Source organism: Podarcis filfolensis (genome assembly GCF_964270895.1).
Source record: "Podarcis filfolensis genome assembly, chromosome: 11".
Lineage (NCBI taxonomy): Eukaryota > Metazoa > Chordata > Lepidosauria > Squamata > Lacertidae > Podarcis > Podarcis filfolensis.
Window position 1 is genome coordinate 56,118,926 of NC_139613.1, and position 22,399 is coordinate 56,141,324.

A 22,399-nucleotide genomic window follows, 5' to 3' on the forward strand; every position below is an offset into this window, starting at 1 on the left:
GCTAGCCACAACAGGCTAGTAAAAGAAAAATTGCAGGCTAGTAACCTTTGTTTACAAGGCTGTGCTTGTCAGATTATAAACTAGCTCCCCTTGGAGATTTAGTGGGCCATTCAGAAACATTTCCTCTGTCTTCGATATAGCAGCACATTTTAGCAGCACAACCCAGACTTGCCCAACTCCTAAATCTTAATGATCAGCTCACAGCTGTCAACGTTTCCCTTTTCTTGCAAGGAATCCTATTCAGAATAAGGAATTTCCCTTTAAAAAAAGGGAACTGTTGACAGCTATGGATCAGCTCCCTGCCCTTTGCTCAGTAAACAACAAATGTGGTACATTGTTCCTTCTCTTTTCACAGTAACATTTCATTCAGATTATTGCTACCCATTTATTGTTACATTTTATAATAGGTTCTCTACCCTTGTTATACCACTAACTTCCCATCTCCCCTCAAATCTCTACTTTATTAGACTGACTTATTGTTATAGCATCCAAATACCTTATAATCAACAAATTCAATCTCTTAAAATGTACTTAAAGCTATGGCCTTTTAAAACCACTCTCAACTCATGTCTACCATGACATCTAAAACAAAGTGTTTGTTTGATTACAGGGAAGTCAAAGGACAGTCAGAACAGGAGATTGGATTATTTTCCTCTGTAAGAGTAATTTCATATCTCACTTTCATTGCACAGAAGAATCAAGTTTTGTAACTGGGTGCCCCACCTGGCACCTACAGATATATGAGGCAGATTCCACTATCAAGCCAACTTTTATAGTCTCAATTATATGCTCAATTTAGCCATGAGCAAAGTGGGTGCTCCTCATGTCTTATTTGAATCACAAATTGAAAACTGAACTCACTTAAATTCTGGCCAGTGCTAGCACAAGTTCTTTAAACTTTTGAGAGTCTATGTGCACCCAGATGAAAGATCAAAAGGAGCATTATAAAATGCCATCATTCGGCTGTTTATGCCAGCAACGTACATTAATATGAGCTGACAAACAAGTATCACATTCAACTGAATAGTACAATCTTTACTATAGAGGTTGGATTAGCGAAAATACTCAGTGGAGCAAAGGAGTTGCTCACACATTCAAAAGACTTCTTCATATCTCAGCTTACTGAGATATAATCGACCAAACATGGTCACTCTATTTTCTCAAACAATAATCTTTCTCATCCAGCTGCTTGATGACTACTACATTACAAAAATATGCAAACTAATGCTGCCTCTTGAACTGTAATCACATTGCTTTCCAAGGCCATAGTATATTTTCCCTTGTCTATCAAATTTCCATACCTGCACATACCATGGGACCTAACTAAGATTAGGATCTCCTTGGGAACTTCTAAATCCCTAAAAAGCAATATGTAACAAGTATTTTAAAATATATATTTACTGGTATTACAGCTAATGAGTTGAATCCATCTAAATTTTACTCATAGCAGACCCTCTGAAATGAATGAACCTAAGTTACACATGTCCATTCAATTACAATAGGTTTCCTCTGAGTAGAATTAACACTGGTTTCAACACAATGAGTCCAGGTAAGATAATGTGCCTTCAGACAAGTTTAAGAAGCAGCAGGAAATAAAATCAAACACAAATCTAGTTTTTAAATCCTCCAGATAGTCACAGTTTACTTCTTCTCTATCAACTGATTAAAACAACAAAATTTTCTTTTACTGTACAACTTCACCAGAAAGACAAGTGCAATAAAGATGTGAAGAAAAGAGCAGGACAAAGACGAAATAACAAAAGGTCCAATCCACACAGAAACGTTTTAGAGCAACAGGATGTGAATTCCCATGACCATGGTATGTTACCTACTGACTGCTTCTTCATAAGCACAACTCAAGCATCACTTGATCCACTTTTACAAGTTTTGTGATACTGCCCCAGTAACTCAAAAACTTTAATTAGGTGAAGCGATTAAGTCTGCTGCTTCACCAAGGGTTCAGTAATTCTCATCAGGTCAAAGGGTCACGTGATGCTAGGCTTGCTCAAGGGCTTCCCATAGTGCACAGTTTACTGCCACTGCAATTCTCTAGTGTTTCAAAAGTAAATTGATCTGCAGTGTGGATTCTGTGGTTTGAGGGGGAAGAGAGAAGAGCCCCTGTTAAAGAGTTCTAGCCTAGGAGTCCTTTTCACAATACAGTGGTTGCATGGGAGTCTCTTTAAATTGTCTCCATGGGATGAAGTGAGTTGTTTGTCTGTATTGTGCTCATCACATGTATCTGTCCCATATTCTTTACCACCACAGTCCCCAAACATTCCCAGTAATGGCTTGTGTAGTATGGAGACAAAACATGTGGTAGTGGCCAACCCATCTGATTCACCAGAGCACACAAATGTCTTTAGGCCTGTGCAAAGAAAAATTTACCTTTTCTTAAACCCACAAGTATTTCTTTGATATATTCCATGTCCATTAAAAACTGGACAATGGTTATTTTTATTTATTTATTTATTATTACATTTATATCTCACCTTCTCTTCAAGGAGTTCAAGGCAGCACACAAGCTTTCAACACTCTCCATTTTATCCTCACAAGAACCCTGTGAAGTAGGCTTGGGCTGGATGGGTGATGATAATGGCAACTACCAAAATAACCAACCCTCAACATTTAAGAAACAAAACAAAACAATTACTTACAGATCAGTCAAATTCAGGTGGCGGAAAGACTTTCTGGACAAACTTGAGAACTTGTTTCCAGATAAGTTACTGTAAAGAAACAGAATGTCATTATTAAAAGTAAAAAAACCATCTGAAACAAAAATATTGCAATATATTGTAAGTTGGTAAAGCTACCAACTTTCAGGTTTTTTTATTGGGTGATGGCCTATAAAACGATACGGACTGTACTTTAACTTGAAGATGAGACACAACACAAAGGCAAACACTCATCACGATGTGCACCTTTAAACAGGTCTATTCATGTAGAGGAAAAATGTGGATTAAGTTTTACTCCAAAGACATTCTCAGATGTTGACTACATGCTCAACTTATTCATAAGCAATATACATGTTTACCATGTATTCTTTGATCCTTCATTGAAAACTGTACTTACCTAAACCCTGACCACATGCCAAATAAGAAGTTTCATAAGCTTTTTATATATCCCTTTGAAACTGCATGAAAGATCACAGGGAAAATGGCAAAATACAGCCATTAGGCCTTTCACGTCAATTAAGCTTTCAGGGCGTCATACTATAATGAGCTTTAATGTCTTCTACTAGATTGAAGATCAGAGGCAATTTTGCTCTAGATTATGTTCACATGGTCATCTGTGCTGTGGGGGTGGAAACACCTTCACTGAAGAAGAGACAAAGGAGGAAAAATGGAATAAAATAAAATAAAATGTTCCCAGTGAGCAAGGGAGATGCTTAGTAGATGCTGTAGTGGTCCCTGTCATCTATGTTCCCATTCAGACTACAAATCTCTGAAGACCTGGACCTTTTTTTTTAGGGCTGGGAACAAGTGTAGAAGCTGCCATGAATTGCCAGTTTTGTCTCCCCACAACCTCCATCCCAGTTGAGTGCAAATCTGGCTGAAGTACGGGATATGAAGATACACTGCACAGCACCTGAAGCTGAAGCACTCCAAAGAGAGGAAGTAAGGAAGGCACTGTCATCAAAAATTAAAACAAAAAATATGCTGCTTAGGACACAAGATGGGGGAATTAAATCCACCTAGGGCAGTGAAGAAAAAATCTTGGAATAGTCCTAAGGAGATACAGTGGTACCTCGGGTTAAGAACTTAATTTGTTCCGGAGGTCCGTTCTTAACCTGAAACTGTTCTTAACCTGAGGTACCACTTTAGCCACTGCGCAATTTCTGTTCTCATCCTGAAGCAAAGTTCTTAACTTGAGGAACTATTTCTGGGTTAGCGGAGTCTGTAACCTGAAGCGTCTGTAACCCACTGTATTGGTCTGGTTTACAATGCTGAACTATATTTTTGTATTATCTTCTTCTTTTTCGTTTTCTTCTTCTTCTTTGGCGATCACTCGTAGCAGAGTAAGATTGTCTTCCATAAACACGGTTTTAACAATGAGTCCGTAAGTGACTGTGGAGGCCAATTCTGGATCCAGACGTCCTTCCACAGTGAGGACATTGGTTCGCGGGTGGGAGTTGATCACAGTGTGGATTTGCCAAGCGTGCCTTCCTCTTAGCAAGTTTCTCCCTTGCGTTCTGAGTTCAAATGTCTTCAAAGTCCATGACACCTTTGGTAAAGGCTGTTCTCCAACTGGAGCGCTCGCAGGCCAGTGTTTCCCAGTTGTCAGTGTTTATACTACATTTTAAAGATTTGCCTTGAGACAGTCTTTAAACCTCTTTTGTTGACCACCAGCATTACGCTTTCCATTTTTACGTTCAGAATAGAGTAGCTGCTTTGGAAGATGATAATCAGGAATCCGTACAACATGACCAGTCCAACAAAGTTGATGTTGAAGAATCATTGCTTCAGCACTGGTGATCTTTGCTTCATCCATGTCAGGGAACTGCCATCGGAACTAGCGGAGGAGGCGAGGCTCCACAGCGATGCTGGAGAGGGGCCAAGCAGGGAGAGAGGCAGGTCTCTGGCTGGGGAAGAAAATCAGCGCAACACCAGGGATAGAGGGGGGCCGATGGGGGAAGCAGAGGGGAGGCTCCAGGACTCTTCGCAGGAGACCAGCGAGGAGAGCACAGGTCCTCCACTGCCCACACCCACCCTGCGCAGAAGACTTCCGCGCAGGGAAAGTAGGCAGCGACTTGGCATCAAAGAACTTCTTTGCTGGAAGAGGTTCAAGAAACGCCCACTGACGGATTCTGCCAGCGACTGAACAGCCACGGAGTGGATGGCTGTCCAGCGAGAAACGGTTTAACCAGGCAACCTAGCCCAGAGCGGCGGTAACTTACGCACAAGCAACCCCTAAAGCCATTACAATCCAGTACACTGATATTAGTTCGCCTGTCTTCCCAAGTGATGTGTAAGATTTCTCGGAGACACCGTTAATGGAATCTTTCAAGAAGTTGCAGGTGGCGTTTGTAAGTGGTCCATGTTTCACAAGCATACAGTAAGGTTGGTAGTACAATAGCTATGAGCCTCGGAACCTCTCTCTTCCTCTCTCTGCCTTCTACCTGAGTGAAGATCAGATGCTTTCGATTCTACTTGTAATGAACTGCATTGAACTAGGAGCTGCACCCCAGTGTTACATGCTAAGCCATTTGTAGTATACATGGTTCTCCTCTTTCTTAATTAATTCCCACAACAACTCCATGAGGTAGGTTAGGCTGAGAGGCAGTACCTGGCCCAATGAGCTTCATGGCTGAGTGGGGATTTGAACCCTGGTCTCTCAGGTCCTAGTCCGACACTCTAACCACTACATCACACTAGTTTACAACTCGCGTCATTCTTGACTACTGGCCACATGCACTGGGGCTGAATGGAGTTGGGGGTCTATCAACAACCCGATGGTCACAGGTTCTTCACTGATAGTTGAGGGTGAATTAGGTGTTTGCCTACTTTATTATAATGTGCAGCTTTAATAAGTGTATTAGGCAAGCCCTGATTCTTTTGGCAAGGGAGTCAAGTAAGACTTCATTTTACACTGTTCCTACTTGTGCTACTTTTCACCATTTTATGTAACTGAGAAATCTGCCAGGCTATAGCACGTCAGTTATTACACAGCTGGAGTAACATTAATGAAAAGTTGATTGCATTCTTTTAAAAAGGACTTTAAGCATATGCATTTGGGGGCGATTTTTACAGTAGAACATGCATTTTTTTACACATTTGGCATGTTTCTGAGCTAAAAAAATTTATTGCAAAATTTAGAAAAGAGCAAAACAACCCAAAGTAACCAACTTAGTATATTTACTCATATTTAGTAAACACAGCTCAAAAATCTGAAACTTCCAAACTTGCCCAATATTTATTTGCAACGAACATCCATTCATTGTTACTAATGAACATACAAAACAGAAAATAAATCACTGGAAAATGTTCTCCCTCACAGCAGTGTTTGCAATTCATGATCTGGAAAATGTGAATTTGGTTGGTTCACTTTAAAATACAGAATGAACTGAATCCCTCCAGTGTCCCTAGCATATACTTGCATGCACTGAGCATTAATGCCCCAAAGTTTTGAACAGCACATACTGTACAATACTTATTCAGGCACTTAAATACACAGTGACTGTTCATACAGCACAACAACAAGTCATTAATGATTTTGACTGCTGAATTTACAAACAGGTGGCTTTGCTAAAACAGTGCTGTTCAATGGCTTGTTAAGTGTTATTGTTTTGAAATTTAAAGTCAGTGAGAATGCCAGAACTGAGTCAATGATGCTGTAAGTTACATTTAAGCAATATCTACTGGAATGTTTATTTTTCTTTGTTTACATTATTACTGATTTCAAATAATCAAGCTAAAGGAAAGCATTTTGGCTACACAAATTTCATCTTGGGAGGGGACAAAATGTATTATTTAGCATCAGACGTTCCTGCAGTTGCTTTAAGTGCTTGCTGCTATCATTAGTATTTTCACATGAAATACTGTTGGGAATCAGTTTATTTTTAAAAAGGGATTTTAAAAGGAGTTGAAAGGCTCCTCCTGTGACATAATTAAAGCCAAAATAGTTTTCTTAGTTGGAAAGTCCATGCAGTTATATCAGTCTTCATTAAAACGTCTGCCAAAAAAACAAAAACAAAAATGGTTTCCAAATCCTAGATGTGCACCAATTGTTATAAGACAAGAAACAGTGAAATGCATAAATGTATGCTGTCACTCTGGTGATTTAAACTTCAGTAGAAAAAGCAAACATTACTCCCTATGAAATCACTTGGATTTTTGCCACCAATGTTAATGAGACTCAAGGATATACAGTGGTGGTGGGGGGTTGTTTTGGGTTGTTTTTAGCTTAATATGAAAATGAATAATGACTCTGTCTGAATGCCACGCAAAACCAGTCTTGCTCAACCTGGGTTCCTCAGCCATTGGTGGTCCACAACTCCCATCATTCCCAGATCGAATGGTCTGAGATTATGGGAGCTGTAGTCCAACACCACCTGATGGACCTAGGCTGAGGAAGGCTGTGGTAAACAAATATTCCAATTGAGTTGAACAGGCCACAGCAAGCCTCCTCCCCAATCTTCCTCCAGTGTGGTCACAAGGACTTCAAAAGCTTTTGCTTTCCCCCCTTTTTTCTTTTTTGCTTAACGCAAGGATGGGAAGCCTCTTTCAGTCTGGGGGCCACACTACTTTGTGGTGGCCACATCCCGGTGAGGGACAGGGTCAAAAGCAAAAGTGGGCAGAGCATCCAGTGTAAATGCAACCTTTGTACAGTAGACTATGTTCTACACACATTCCTCTATATCAGGGGTCGGCAAAGTTTACTTTGCCTGGGCTGGTTCACTCCAGCAGATGTGATTTCCAGCGCCGCGGAAGTGAATCCCTGCACCAGGCTGGTTTAGCATATTATGGGGACTTGCCGAGTGGACAGCTCGGTTTGGGGGCGCCTGGTGGGCCGGTTAAATGACCCCTGTTGGCTAATAATAATAATAATAATAATTTATTATTTATACCCCGCCCATCTGGCTGGGCTTCTCCAGCCACTCTGGGCGGCCTCCCAAAAAAATATTAAAATACAATAACCTATTAAACATTAAAAGCTTCCCTAAACAGGGCTGCCTTCAGATGTCTTCTAAAAGTCTGGTAGTTGTTGTTCTCTTTGACATCTGGTGGGAGGGCGTTCCACAGGGAGGGTCCCACTACCGAGAAGGCCCTCTGCCTGGTTCCCTGTAACTTAGCTTCTCACAGTGAGGGAACCACCAGAAGGTCCTCAGTGCTGGACCTCAGTGTCCGGGTAGAACGATGGGGGTGGAGACGCTCCTTCAGATATACTGGACCGAGGACGTTTAGGGCTTTAAAGGTCAGCACCAACACTTTGAATTGTGCTCGGAAACATACTGGGAGCCAATGTAGGTCTTTCAAGACCGGTGTTATGTGGTCTTGGTGGCCGCTCCTAGTCACCAGTCTAGCTGCCGCGTTCTGGATTAGTTGTAGTTTGTGGCCCATGGGCCTTAGGTTGCCTACCCCTGCTGTATATACTCCATCCAAGGAACAAAGGGGCAATATCAGAGCTCAAGAACACATTTCAGCAAGGCAGAAACTCTCAAGGAAGTAAAGCAGGGTTGATGTGGACTGGGGGGAAGGGTGTGTGGCCTGACAGAGGGGCGTGCAGAAGCCATATGTGGCCCCTAGGCCTGAACTTCCCCACTGCTGGCTTAACCAACAGCTCACCATGTCATCTGAAGCAACAAGCTGCCATTCATGTTAAACATGATTTGTTTGAAACAAGCCAATCGTGGTTTAGCATGACATCCCAATATGGCCTATGCAATAAGTTTCATGGACAAAACTCAAGAAGCCGCATCTTTCAATGGAACATGTAGCTGCATAACATATATTCAAATGCTTCTGGTATTTAGGGTTCTTATTTCATCACTCAAAGTCCTGGAACTGCCACAGGCAGACCGCCTATCAAAAGGCGGAGATAAGCAAACTCGCTATACTCTGATTCTTTTTTACAAGGGGAGGCCATTATGTTCCATCAGCCATAAGTGTTTTTAATGCAAAATCTGTTTCCCAAATTCTCTATGCTTCAAACGTCTGGTACAACGGTTCATTTCCTAAGTTAGACAGGTTCTGGGCAAAGTTTCTTCAGTCCCTATTACAGGTCCCAAACTGTGCCCCAAATTCAATTCTATTTCTGAAAACAGGTGAATGCCCACTCTCCACCAAAGCATGGTGGGCTGCCTTGAGATACTGGCTCAAGATCTCAGTATTTGGCCTGGATAAGGGATTATTAGTACATTTAACCAATGAGAAGTTTGTCAGCCCATGGCTGAAAACTATGGCCAGGAAAGCCACCTCAATTGGACTGCCATCATCCCTCTTATATCATCTGGGTTATGACACTGCCCTTGAATCCCTGAGACAAAGGCTTTGGGACATCTCACATAGCAACCTGCGATCCCGATCTTATGTAATTTGCACCTCAGTCACAGCTGGAACCCAATACGGGTACGGCTTCCAGATATCCTCATACCTTAGGAATTTGTTGGTACCTACCTATTGGCGTTTATTTACCAAAGCCAGACTAAATGTATTTCCCTCAGAAGTTCTCAGTGGCAGTCTGAGAGGCATCCTCTATCAGAATAGGCTTTGTTTATGTTCCCAGGATGTCGATAGTATGAAGCATATCCTACTGCATTGTGGGCAATATGAGGGATCAATTGATTGCAGGGAAAATCTGAAGCCTCCCATATTAAATATCTTTTGGAAGACAGGTCAAATGATACTACATGGGCCATGGCAAAGTTTCTTTCGGAGGTTATAAGAAACAAAGATGATTATGCCCTAGATAAAACAAAATGACAGCCTTGGTTTTTTCCATCTGTCTGTCTGGTCGTTTTAACTGTATCTTGTTTTGAAATTTTTTTGTGGGTCTTTGGACCACAATAAAGTATTGTAGTTGTATAACATATATACAACAGTAAATATCCACAGGCATATCACTTGCTGTTTCAGATACATTAGAATGTGCATCCAAGTGTACATGCTGTATATCTGCAGTATACTGCTTTTGACAATATACAAATATGCACATGTACTTAAATGCTATCTCCATCAGCATTCTGCTGCTAGCTCAGGTGCTGTGTGTCTCACAGGAATACATGGTATTTTATGTGTAAATATAAAACATGGAATTTGCAAAGTGGCAATTAGCAGGTCATTGGTATCTAATATTTTTCTTCCCTTAGATTCCAAGCTTGAAATCCACGGCTCTTTAGTCATCATACCGTATCACAAGATGTTAACAATCCAGAATGAAAAGCAAAATCAGCAACCACTTCTTTACACTTCCAACATATAACCAGATATATCTAGATGCTTTCCATTTATCATTCTTTCTAAACTGAACTTGAACAATCCACTGCCATCAGTATGGTAGCAAAACAGGGCCAACCACAAACAATATAGTGCTTTCTGCATGCAGAAAAATATAAGTAGTGCATTAATGAAAAGGGAAATTAAGGTAGTGCTAAAATGGTTCAACGATGCCCAATGCTTTCAAAGGTGTTAGAGGATAAATAATAAAGTAAAGGGGAGAGCCATGGATTAGCCTGCTTGAACCCATAACAGGACAGATTAGGGTCAGGATCAGGATTACGGTTAAAAAACTTTCCACTTCTCACAATGCAGAGAGGTTTCAAGAAGAAGGAAAATGAAAACAGCATATTTCCCCTTTCTTTTTTCAGACACACCCCTTTGCTACATAGTGATACAGGTACAAGGCTGTCAATCAGCCCCAAACCTGTCATTTAGAACAGCCAGGAAAGGCTTTGAGGGGATGAGAAATATGTTGTTTTCTTTTCCCTCTCCTGAAATCTACACACACACACGTGAAGAAGAAGAAGAGGAGTTTGGATTTGATATCCTGCTTTATCACTACCTGAAGGAGTCTCAGACACGTGAACAGACACGTGAACACCTTTGCAAGCCACAAAAAATGTTTGTTCCAGGTTGGTGTGAACCCTGATCAGGAGCCTTGAAGCACCAATGATACACTGCAATACTTTTGGGCAGGTCACAGCTTGTTATTTTTAAGTAGCATCCCTCTAATTTTCTTCCCATGGATTGCAAATAAGGTAATGATGTATGATAAAGCTTTGCGTATTCTGGAACCATTAAGTGAGTTTTTACTTACATGTAATGCAGGCTGGGATTTTTCAGGAAAGCTTTGGTTGAGACAAACTTCAAACCTGAATTCACCACAGTTCTGGCAAAAAACACAAATGCAAGTTAGAATTGTCAAGTGATCTTTAATCCTTTTTAATGCTGCATAATAGTTCAAGCTTCTGCCAACCTAGCAATTCGAAAGCACACCAATGCAAGTAGATAAATAGGTACCGCTGCGGCGGGAAAGTAAACAGTGTTTCCGTGCGCTCTGGTTTCCATCACGGTGTCCCATTGCGCCAGAAGCGGTTTAGTCATGCTGGCCACATGACCCGGAAAGCTGCCTGTGTACAAATGCCAGGTCCATCAGACTGAAGTGAGATAAGTGCCACACCCCATAGTCACCTTTGACTGGACTTAACTATCCAGGGGTCCTTTATCTGTTACCTTAATAGCTCAAAGTATTTCATGATTAAACTGGGAAACAATTTTTTTGTTGCATTGACACCTGCAGTTGTTCTAACCTAATTTCGACGTGCTGATTTCATATCTGAAGTTGGTTTTTTATATTGGTTCAGTAACCAAAGCACGTCTAATGCAGCCATGGCCAACCTGGTCCCTTCCAGATGTTTTGGACTACAACTCTCATCAGGCTCACATGGCCAATGCTCAGAAATAATGGACATTGTAGTTCAAAATATCTGGAGGGCACACATTTGGGGAAGGCACATAGTACTGTGATTCTAAAGATTATTAAGCACTACTGCCCTTATTAAACCGTCCACGGTGCATGTGAGAGCTTCAAAGTGCAATGGAGAGAACATATATTCTTTTTCATTTGCAAAGTTGTTCTTTTCATTAAAATAAACAGGGATGCCCAAATATGCAGGAACTCTGCCTAAGCCCCTACAGAGCATATGCAACAATGGACAAAGACACGGGGTTTATAATAATAAACATGAAAAATGATATACTCACAAATTTCTTAATCCAATGTAGCTTCTGACATCACTTTCATTTATGCTTTCTAATTTCCGTTGGTTTGCAATGTAACTATTTAAGAGAGAGAGAGAGAGAGAGAGAGAGAGAGAGAGAGAGAGAGAGAGAGATGCCAGTTAAGAAGGCTGTTGATGCATTATTGTAGTGGGGAAGGTCTTGTTGGGAAGGTCTGGAGTTGGGGGCCTGCTACACATGCATAGGCTCCCTATATGATTTAGACCCCTGGCAGCTGGGGCAGAGGTGGCCTCAGTAGATACAGCAGCAGGGACAGGGCAGACTGGCACACCCCTGTTCTTCCCTCACACACTGGTAATTTCATGAACTACTAACACCCAAATAGGGCTACAGGCTTGCAGGAGCATCGTAAGATAGAAGAATAGAAGCATTAGGTTTCAAGAGGTCCTATTCTGGCACTCAATCCATTATACCACAATGGATTTCACTTACTCCTTTCTAGGTTGATTATTTTCTCCGAAAAAGCAGAATAGATAACTAGCAAAGTCTAATGATCTTAGTCCTAATGAACTCTGTGTGTCTATCACATCACACCCTGAGTAAAACACAAACACAGAATGCCCAGCTTCCAAGCGTTGATTATAATTTGACACTGTGAGTTAAATGGACAATATGTGCAACAGAGATCTGATGAGAAGTAATTGAGTTTAACCTGTAAGTAACTGAGGGATCTCAAGCCTTAAAGTGTGGGGACAAAACTACAACAAAAACTGTTTAGACTGGAATATTAAAATGTAAAATTACAAAAACTGATCTGTACAAATTTGATACAAGTTATTGACTGTCTGCTAGTTTTGATCCATTTTTAAATGACCAGACATTTAACGTTTTCTTCATGCCCTTGATTCAGGGGAAAACATCTACCACCACTTCTAATGACCATGCATCTTCCCTCCAAATTCATGCCTAATAATGACCTCAAACCCTGCTTAGACTGAAGGTTATTGAGAAGTCCAAACATCAGCCACTGTTGGTATAGATTGGTCTTCATCACATAGAATACCAGTATCATGTGCATCATATCACAGTGACAGCACAGCAGGGGATGAACAGGAAAGCAACAGAAAAATAAATATAAAATAAAATAGAAATTACGGGAGAGGTTTATTCACAATCTCCCCCCTGCGAGCCATCACAGGCAAACTCATCTAAACCTTTAGTGCTCATTAAGAGACAGTGCAAAACTCATGAAACAACACTAGAGATAATAAGGATAAACCCCTTGTTGATCGTCAGTTCGCATTAGAGCAATTCTCTCCTCAAGCTAGGCAAAGGATCTCACGCTGAATGTTCAAAACCTGTTTACAAAATCAGGTTGTTTCGTGAAAGGATAAATTAGGGTTGTTACTAAAGAACCTTCTTTCTTCTATTTGTTTACATTAAAAAACAAAAACCAGGCTCCTCCTTAGGTACACTCTCCCTACACATAAGGGCAATCTACACATTCCTCCTCCCATTACTGTCTTTCAACTAAGTATGTAACCCCTTATGCGTGCCTTTTTTTAAAAAAAGAAAAAAGATTAAAGCTGATAATACTCCAGTTCAGCACAGGTTAACTACCAGCCTTTCAGTTTTCTTAATCTACTTTCACAATGTTGTTAGTATATACAGAGCTGTCTTTCCCATTGGTGTTAGTGGTTTGTTGCGCCAGGGCGCCGGTCTCTCAGGGGTGCCCTAGCGAGTGGGGGAGCCTCGCGGCTTTGCCGGCAGCCTCCCCTTTCCCTGCATGCCCGCCAGCTGCACCCCGCCAACTATATGCATCTGTGAAAGACAGCACTGCTACCGGTCGTTGCCTCTTCCTGCTTCCTGGCAAAAGGCGCGCAGCCTTCCTGGGCTGCCTTCTCAGGCGCCCAGGAGAGCATGCCCGCCAGCAAGTTTTCCTGCTTGATCGCCGCCACCACGCCGGGGATCGGCGCAGTGGGGGAGGCAGAGGACATTTTCCACCGCCCCCTCCCTTGTTTTGAAGTTCCCGGGGGGGGGGCACCAGAGGGATCTTAGCACCACAGCGCCGGATATGCTTAAGATGGCCCTGAGTATATAATCAAATGCCTGGTCTCTTGGGTCACTAAAATGTGACACAAGCTGTGGATCCTCTACTATGCAGTGCTAAAACCAAGAATTGCAGCTGGGGGGGGCATTTGAAATCTCTCCCCCCCCCCCCACGGGCTGCTTCTTGCAGCTCCAAGTTTAAGGGGAACCTTGGAAAAATGTGTCCTCTGGTGTCCCCTTGTTGTGGTGGAAATGCTCCAAGAATTGTCAGGTACCATCCTCCATGCTGTTCCTTTGTCTCTTTTCCCAACAGGGAGCAGACTGGATAGATAAAATCCAGCAGGGGACAAAGAACCATGGCTTGAAGGCTTACAGGCTTACACCAATCACTGCATTGGGTGTTTGCCTGTGGCCCTCTGCTGGGTGGACCAGGAAATGCACCCCACTTGGTTTACCTTAAATGTAAATTCTCTACAAATAGATATTAACATAGGAACTGTAATTTAAACTTTCTACTCAGAACCAGAAGGTCATGCTTATGGATTGATCTTGGAATTATTATTTTAATTCTCTTTTCATTAGCAATCTTGGATAGAAAGGAGGAGCATGTTGGAAAACCCTGCGGATAACAGAGATATGGAGAATTGCTGTGTAGAACAAACAGGATGAGCTCAAAATCAATAAATTAAAAGCATAACAGTACATGTTATTAGTTAGGGAGCCATCGTTTTGAAAAGGCAAAAAGCCACAAGACAATGTAGGCCATCTAAACAAATAGAGAATTCTACAATGAATACAGAATAAGAGAATTTGATCTAGAAAAATTTAAATGGTGACAAGATGACAGTAATAAAATAACAACGGAGACAAGATATAATAGGAGGAAGGTATTTAAATTGAAAGACTACTAACTATAAAAAATTGTCCTTATTTTTTCAAGCTGAAAGCCTGAAGGCTTCACTCTTATTAGAGAAATAACATTTTAGAACAGAATAGAATGGGAGCAAAGAACTACACTGTGATAGGATTTGGGGATCTTGCTAGGTTGTTTACAGATGTTAATCTTTCACTTCACTACTATGATCTTCTGAGATCAAGTACTGATTCCCACACCCTGCCTAACTGGATGTTGTTGGAAACATGTGCCCAGTAAAGTTAGGGGTGACTCTCAGTGGACAGGCTTTGTCACATGCTCGTAAGAGCCAACTCCTAGGAACCAAGGTCCCTTTGCACCCCCTAAAATATTTGAGTTGGCCGGTCCTCCACAAAGTTGATGGGCATTGCCATTCATATGGTGTGTGTGCAGTGTCATGTGATCAGTTATGTGGGGTGCGGCTTAGCTGCCCCCCACCCACCAATATTTTATTCAAGCTGGCCCTCCTGCTCAGAGTATCATCACTGACAGGGAGCAGAGTGGTGTTCAGGAAGGAATTCTCCCAAAGGGCCAGAGGATAGTAACTATGCAGAGTTGAACTATGCAGAGTATATTACTTGCCTCTGCTTGGAGCAATGTTCACTTGCCTGAATAATTTAGAGCTGTCTGCTTTGCAAGCACTTTGGTAGCAATGCACTGTACTGCTTTTGCTTCACTCCACCAGGTGTTGCAGACTACAATGCAGATCACCTGGGTTAATTGGGGGTGGGGATGACAGCAACTGACGTGTGCTCTCCATCCCAGCCACACGTACAGATCTGTGCATGGACTCCTGAGTCAGACAAAGGTTTGAAGCAAAACCTCTGCTCTGGCTAAAGGCTATTTCTGCCTCTTTTACAACTACTCTACCTTGATGTTACTTATCAAACATTAATATTCCTAAAAGCTCTGACATTACCATGGCTTTTTGAGGGCAATCTTGAGAAATGTAGCGTGTTCTGCTCTTAGAAATAGCTTTCCTTTTATTTAATTGAATAGCCTTACAAGAAAATCACTCTAAGACATGAGCAGATTATGGAAGCCCCAATGTTCTATTTGTATGCCATAGGAAAATGTCAACAACCCTGAGATCTAAAGCTTTTGTAACCAGCCCAGTCCAGCCCCATTGCTAGAACTTAAGCAGAGTGTGGGGATCACAACTGACCTACAAGATAAGTACACTTTCTAATTATTTTAGTCTTTAGGCAAAGCCGCAACAATCCTCAATGACAACCTTCTTCTTATCAACATGCAGTACCTATCTCCATCCTTCCGCTCTCCTCTTCCAAATTCTTATTACTGTATTTAGCTGTAAAATTTGGCATCTGCACATGGATACTCTCAGAACCCAAACCGGGAATATCAGGGTAGGCTCTGTTATACATGGTAAAAGAAAAGGTCTAGAGCTAAACAAAAACAGTTTCCATTATCCACCGTTTCGCTGAATATTCTCCAGAGAGAAGGCAGTCTTCTCTCAACAGTTTTCTGGGCTGGAGTAGGAGAGAATTTTTTGTGGGATGGGCAGGGAAATTATTGTTTTTAAACAGATTGGTTAATACAGAAAGTGACTATTTTTACTTTATGATGGTGGATGAAGCAAACAATGGGGTGGCTGGAAAGTAGTACAGTTCAAGCCCATTGCTTCCTGTAACAATATTAAACAATAATCACAGTACCAAACTGGGGATGGGAGCATGGTGGGGCTGAAATTCTACAGCAATTAATGTATGAGTTTAAAAAATAATTCTTGGAGGGGAGAGCAAAAGAATTGTTTTCTATGATATTTCAGCCCAGCTCAAAAAACAGCTACCGTCTTAACCTGGCTAAAATCCCCAAAACTAAAACCTGGCAAGTTCAAGGGCTATGTATTTGGTATGTATTCTGTCAACCCAAAACAAACACACAGAGAATCCTTTCATCAGCTAAATTAGTTTAGGATGAAGTCTACATTTGTATGCCATTTTTATTTTCAAAAGGCCCCCTAGGTAGCACAGAGAAGTTAAAAAAACATGGTTAAGACAATAAAATAGAAAAGTACAAATGCTGAAGTTCAAAGAAGGGTATGTAATGGTTTACAAAGCAGCAAAATAATAAATATCAGGGGGCAGGAACAATATTCTCAATGGTCTTAAAATACCTTAAACTCCTATCCTTCTCTGCATAATACACCTGAGGGAGATCAACAACACCCCTTAGACTACCTCTACCAACTCAGAGAGAGGTACTATTGGGTAGTCAGTTGGATGGCACACAAAGAGAATCCAAATTCTGTCTTGCAGGCCCACAAATAGGGACAAATACTTGAAACTCAGTGATTGGGTACCTGGATAGGGCAGTGATCTTACAAAAGATTATGGGGATCCCACCAGCTGCAACACATAATCCAACCTGTCAAACCAACCAACTTAGCTTGCCAATCATGCAGAACATAGCCTTGGATGGCTGAGGTCTTGCATGCACCTTACTACAGCCTTAAAACCAACTTGCTTAGAGCCAATGAAATATATTATGGACACTGAATGTCCAGTATGTAAGAAACTTTAAAAGAGATGAGACTGCAACATACAGAAGGTCCAATTATATAACCAAGATAGACAATGAACTTGCATTTTTATATGCACATATATTTAAATACTCATATATTCCCACCAGAAATTACTTTCCTCATGTGTCTTATTCTTTAAAAAAGATGTTACATTTCTGAATACTAGAACTGATAATTAATCTTTCCAAAACTAGCTTATGACACATACAGCCACAAGCAAAAGCAGTTTCATTCAGCCCAAAGATTTTGGAAAAGCTAAGGAATATCTCATAACATTAATACACTTCATGCTTTAGGACCCTTTAACATAGTTTGTTCCCAGTAAATAATCACTTTTAAAAATTTTAACATGGCATGTTTATACTCTTTTCCAATGCTTCAAAACAGTTTGATAGCCAAAATATGTCTACTTAAGCCTTTTGATGTTCATGTCTTGTACAAGCAACATTGAAGTTGCCCCACACAATTCAGAGCAGTAACAGCATACTCAAAAACCCACCACACACTAGCATGAACTACTTAGGTAAAAAGAAATAATACTGCAATTTGCCTCAAGCTCTACTGCCATAAATCCCCTTTGTGGAAAACTTATTTACAAATACACACTTTCCACCCACCTCCCATTCTCGCCCTCCCCAACAAAACACTCCTCGGTTATCTGTTGAGCTTTATTTCATTGTGTTGGGGGGAAAACATTTTGAAGGTTAATGAACAAACATTCCTTAGTGAACAGCCATGTTCCTGGGATTCAGCTAACTTTCACTTCAACTGTGCTGGTCGTTCGGAAAAAGGAGAAAATGTACCAAACCCTCTTCTTGAAACAAGGCAGACTATATATCAAGGTTGGATCCAGATTTCCCATGTGGCGAGTGTCACTGATAGGATGCCCTCAATGGAAAAAGGGGGCAATTTTTGAACTCTTCCCTTTCTATGTGTCTCCTGAAAAGCTGCCCTGGAGGGTCTGTGACCCTCTGAAACAGCATAGGAGGTAATGCTGGGATTTGTAAGAGGAAATCTGATTACATGAGCAACTCTTCTAGGGCACTGTGAATGAGGGTCAGTAGACTGATGCTGAATCCTACTAAGACAGAGCCAGTGTGTTGTAGTGGTTAAGAGTCTCGTAATCTGGTGAACCAGGTTCGCTTCCCCGCTCCTCCATATGCAGCTGCTGGGTGACCTTGGGCCAGTCACACTTCTCTGAAGTCTCTCAGCCCCACTCACCTCACAGAGTGTTCGTTGTGGGGGAGGAAGGGAAAGGAGAATGTTAGCCGCTTTAAGACTCCTTAGGGGAGTGATAAAGCGGGATATCAAATCCAAACTCTTCTTCTTCTTCTAAGTGGTTCCCAGGGATGAGAACTGGGGAGTCCGCCTGTTTTAAATGGGGTTGCACTCCCACTGAAGAAACAGGTATGCAATTCAGAGCTACTCTTAGAACTCTCTCTGTCCATTGAGGCCCAGGTGGCTTCTATGATGAAAAGCATCTATCATCAGCTTCAGTTAGTGCATCAAGTGGGGCAAGGAATCCTAATTTTGCATATATATTGGTGGGGTTCGCACTGGCCAGTGACTGACCAGAAATGAGACCTTGAGGTCCTAGCTGATAGCTCAGCAAAGATGTTGATGCAGTGTGCAGCAATGTATGTCTGTTAAAAAGGTGAATGGCATGATAGGGATCGTTAAGAAAGAGGATGAAAATAAAGCTGTCAATAAAACCATACAAATCTATGATGTGACTGCTCTTGGAATATTGTCTACAGTTATTAGTAAAGGTAAAGGGACCCCTGACTGTTAGGTCCAGTCACGGACGACTCTGGGGTTGCGGCGCTCATCTCATTTTACTGGCCGAGGGAGCCGGTGCACAGCTTCCGGGTCATGTGGCCAGCATGACTAAGCCACTTCTGGCGAAACCAGAGCAGCGCAAGGAAACGCTGTTTACCTTCCTGCTGGAGCAGTTCCTATTTATCTACTTGCACTTTGACATGCTTTCGAACTGCTAGGTTGGCAGGAGCAGGGACTGAGCAACGGTAGCTCACCCTGTCGCAGGGATTTGAATCGCCGACCTTCTGATCGGCAAGCCCTACCGCCCTTCACCCGAAGATCACAGAACAGTTATAAGAACACAAAATTCATAACATAGTAACAAACAAAATAACAACACAGTTTAAAAGGCCATACATTGCTTAATTAGCCGAAGGCCTGGGAAAAGAGGAATGTGTTTGCCTGGCACCTAAAGAGATATAATGAAGGCGCCAGCCTGACAATGTACTCCATAACTCCAGATGACCCCATTCAATGGTTCCAAGTAGATGTTAAACAACATGGGAGATAAAATCAAACCCTGAGGAACCCCACAATGAAGTCTCCATAAGGCTGAAGAGCAAATGGTGCTACCCACCCATAACTCGGACAGCTGCTCCTGAAGGATGCCATGGTTGATGGTGTCCAAAGCCACTGAGAGGTTAATAATAGTAGCAGCAATAATAATATTCTGATCACCTTACTTCAAAAGATATTTTCGAGTTGGAAAAGGGCAACCAAAATGACCAAGGGGTTGGAACAACTCCCCTGTAAGGAAATATTACAGCATTGGGGCTTTTAAGTTCAGAGAACAAGCAAGTAAGAGAACATGATAGAGGTGTTTAAAATTATACATGGTGTGGGAAAAGTGAATAGAGAAAGGTTTTTCTTCCTTTTTCATAATACTAGGACACAGGGACAGCAAATGAAGCTAAAATGCTGAGAGATTCAGAAGGAACAAAAGGAAGTGCATCATACAATGCATAGTTAAACTGTGGCATTCCCTCCTTGGCATGGCCACCAACTTTGATGGCTTTAAAAGAGGATTAGACAATTTCGCAGAGAATAAAAGCTATCAGTGGCTACTAGCCACAATGTTCTGTCTTCACTGTCAGAGGCAAATGGGTTCACATTTCTGCCCAGACACAAAGCTTAGCCTTAGTTGGTGACTTTGAGCAACTCACTGCCTCTCAATCTCAACCTAAGATTGAGGAAGATAAAGCCGGGAGCTGGAGAACCATGTGTGCTGCCCTGAGACCCTTGGGAGGAAGGGTGGGATAAGAAGTAGTTTAATTGTTAAGCAATGGTCAAGGGCAGGGTCACTCTGAAGTCCACACTGACTACAAAAACCCTCAGCTGCTGCTTGGAATCTGTTGTACAATAATCCTATGGACCATCGCCTAATCCTAGCTGTCTCTTTGGCTCCCCCTTGCTAATCAGCACTTGAAATTTGACCTTGCTGGCACTGCTGGACAGCTCCCTTGCCAGGTCTCTGGTTCTCATAGGACTTCAGTTCTTGCTGGTTTAGCTGACCACTCCCCTGCTTTGTCTGGGAAACTAGGAATGGGACAGGGAGAGCGAGACACATGCACACATTAGCCTGAGAGTCTAGCTTGAGGAATTCAGTTATTGCAAATCGGCCTGATCTGCATCTCCTGGACTAATGTTCAAAACGGAACATAGTTAGCCTTCAGATTTCCCACTTCTCCAAGTGTGCAGTGCAGCTCCCAGCTCCAAAAAATATACCCAAATGCACATAAAATGCATACTTTAACAAAAATATTTACATTTAAAAAACACATTTATAAACACTTGTTTCGCGATGAAAGACATTCAAAATAGCATTTAAATATTTAAATGCAAAGTTGCTTACACATTCTTGTTTTTAAAAATTTGCAAGTTAATGCAGAAATGATCTGGAATAGACTTTTGAATGAACATATATAAAAGTGATACAGATTGGAAACAAACTGATCCATCCATCCCTAAGTGTGACTGCCAATCACAAGGATCAATTACCTAGCTCATGTCCCATCCACCCTTGCTCCTCCCACATGTTCATGTGGTTGATTTCCAGTGCCTGCTGGCGATTTGCCCAGGATGCCTGATTTTACCCTATGGTATCCTCCACTTCACACAGCAACTGCTGACTTCACACCAACAGTCAGAGAGAGTGGAAGGAGGAATGAAGAGTTAAGAGGCCATAAAACTGCCATAAATCCTACTAATGCCCCAGTGGCAACACTTAGGGGCAAGATGCACATCCCAGTGGGATGTAATGGAGAACATGCTGCCCCATCACAGAGATATTCAAGGCGGGGTGCGTGGGTTGCTATTTGAAAACGAGAACAGATTGATACAAGTGGAACCATCACCGCTGTGCAGCGAGTTCTGTTAGATCAGGCATAGGCAAACTCAGCCCTCCAGATGTTTTGGGACTACAACTCCCATCATCCCCAGCTAACAGGACCAGTGGTCAAGGATGATGGGAGTTGTAGTCCCAAAACATCTGGGGGGCTGAGTTTGCCTATGCCTGTGTTAGATTAATGGAGGAAACTTTGAAGACAGAGGAGCAAAGATGCAGGGTCCTGTCTCTCCCCAAGTCCTTTGACAAATGCAGAGAACTTGGGAGAGCAGCCAGGAAACACCAGCACATAAGCCAAATTCCATCCTCCCTCACCCCGTCAATGCACGTGCCACATAATTAGGGGAGGGGCAGGCGTTGGTGGTGAGCTGAGACAGAATCTGAATAGTAGACCGGGTCAATATTTATGAACCCATTAAAAAACTGGTCTCTTGTCATCATAATAAACAACTTTCTCCTACCATATCTGAGAATCACATAGTCTAGCACCATGCATGCAAAGATTATCTGCTTCAAGGCATGGAATGAAGGCTGGCTTACGCCACTGCTAAATGGATACAGCTATCACCACTCCAAACTAACTGGGAGCTCTCAGGTGGGCAATTCACCTTCAACAGGGGTTTCCATAAAATTTCCATAGACCCGTTTCTTCTTTCACTGGGGGGGGGGAGGGGGTAAGGGAGGGGCAAAGGGGAAAGGGAGCTCCCAGCAAGAAGCCCCGAGCCAGCTCAGACTAGTATCTCTGTAAACCACATCTATCAACCTGTCCCACTGCTGAGTCAGGGCTTGCTGCAAATTCGAAAGAAGTATATTGCGAGGGCTGATAAGATTCTGCTGCTGGTTGGCTGCTGCTTTCCCAGCTACTGTCATAAGCATCACCTGCTTTATGAAACCACTACCGTGCTGTGGACTTCATAACCGATTCGGAACGAAATATTGAAAAATCGCCCAGGTCTAGTGGTAGAGCATCTACCTTGCATGAGGAGGTCCCAGGTTAGTTATCTCCCGGTAGGGCTGGAAGAGATTCCTGCCTGAAACCCTGGAGAGCTACTCTC

The 22,399-nt window shown here is 42.1% G+C and overlaps 1 protein-coding gene across 9 annotated transcripts in view; it reads right to left on the reverse strand.

Moving 5' to 3' along the window:
- The window catches only part of NTRK2 (neurotrophic receptor tyrosine kinase 2), a 179,049-nt gene that overhangs the window by 145,493 nt on the left and 11,157 nt on the right, over positions 1 to 22,399 (reverse strand). For all 9 annotated transcript variants that reach the window (XM_083576712.1, XM_083576704.1, XM_083576709.1 and 6 more), the window contains 3 exons: positions 11,700 to 11,774; positions 10,753 to 10,824; positions 2,655 to 2,723 (listed from right to left, as the gene is read on the reverse strand). In XM_083576712.1, the coding sequence (XP_083432838.1) occupies positions 2,655 to 2,723; positions 10,753 to 10,824; positions 11,700 to 11,774 (216 nt within the window). The remainder of the gene's footprint in view (positions 1 to 2,654; positions 2,724 to 10,752; positions 10,825 to 11,699; positions 11,775 to 22,399) is intronic.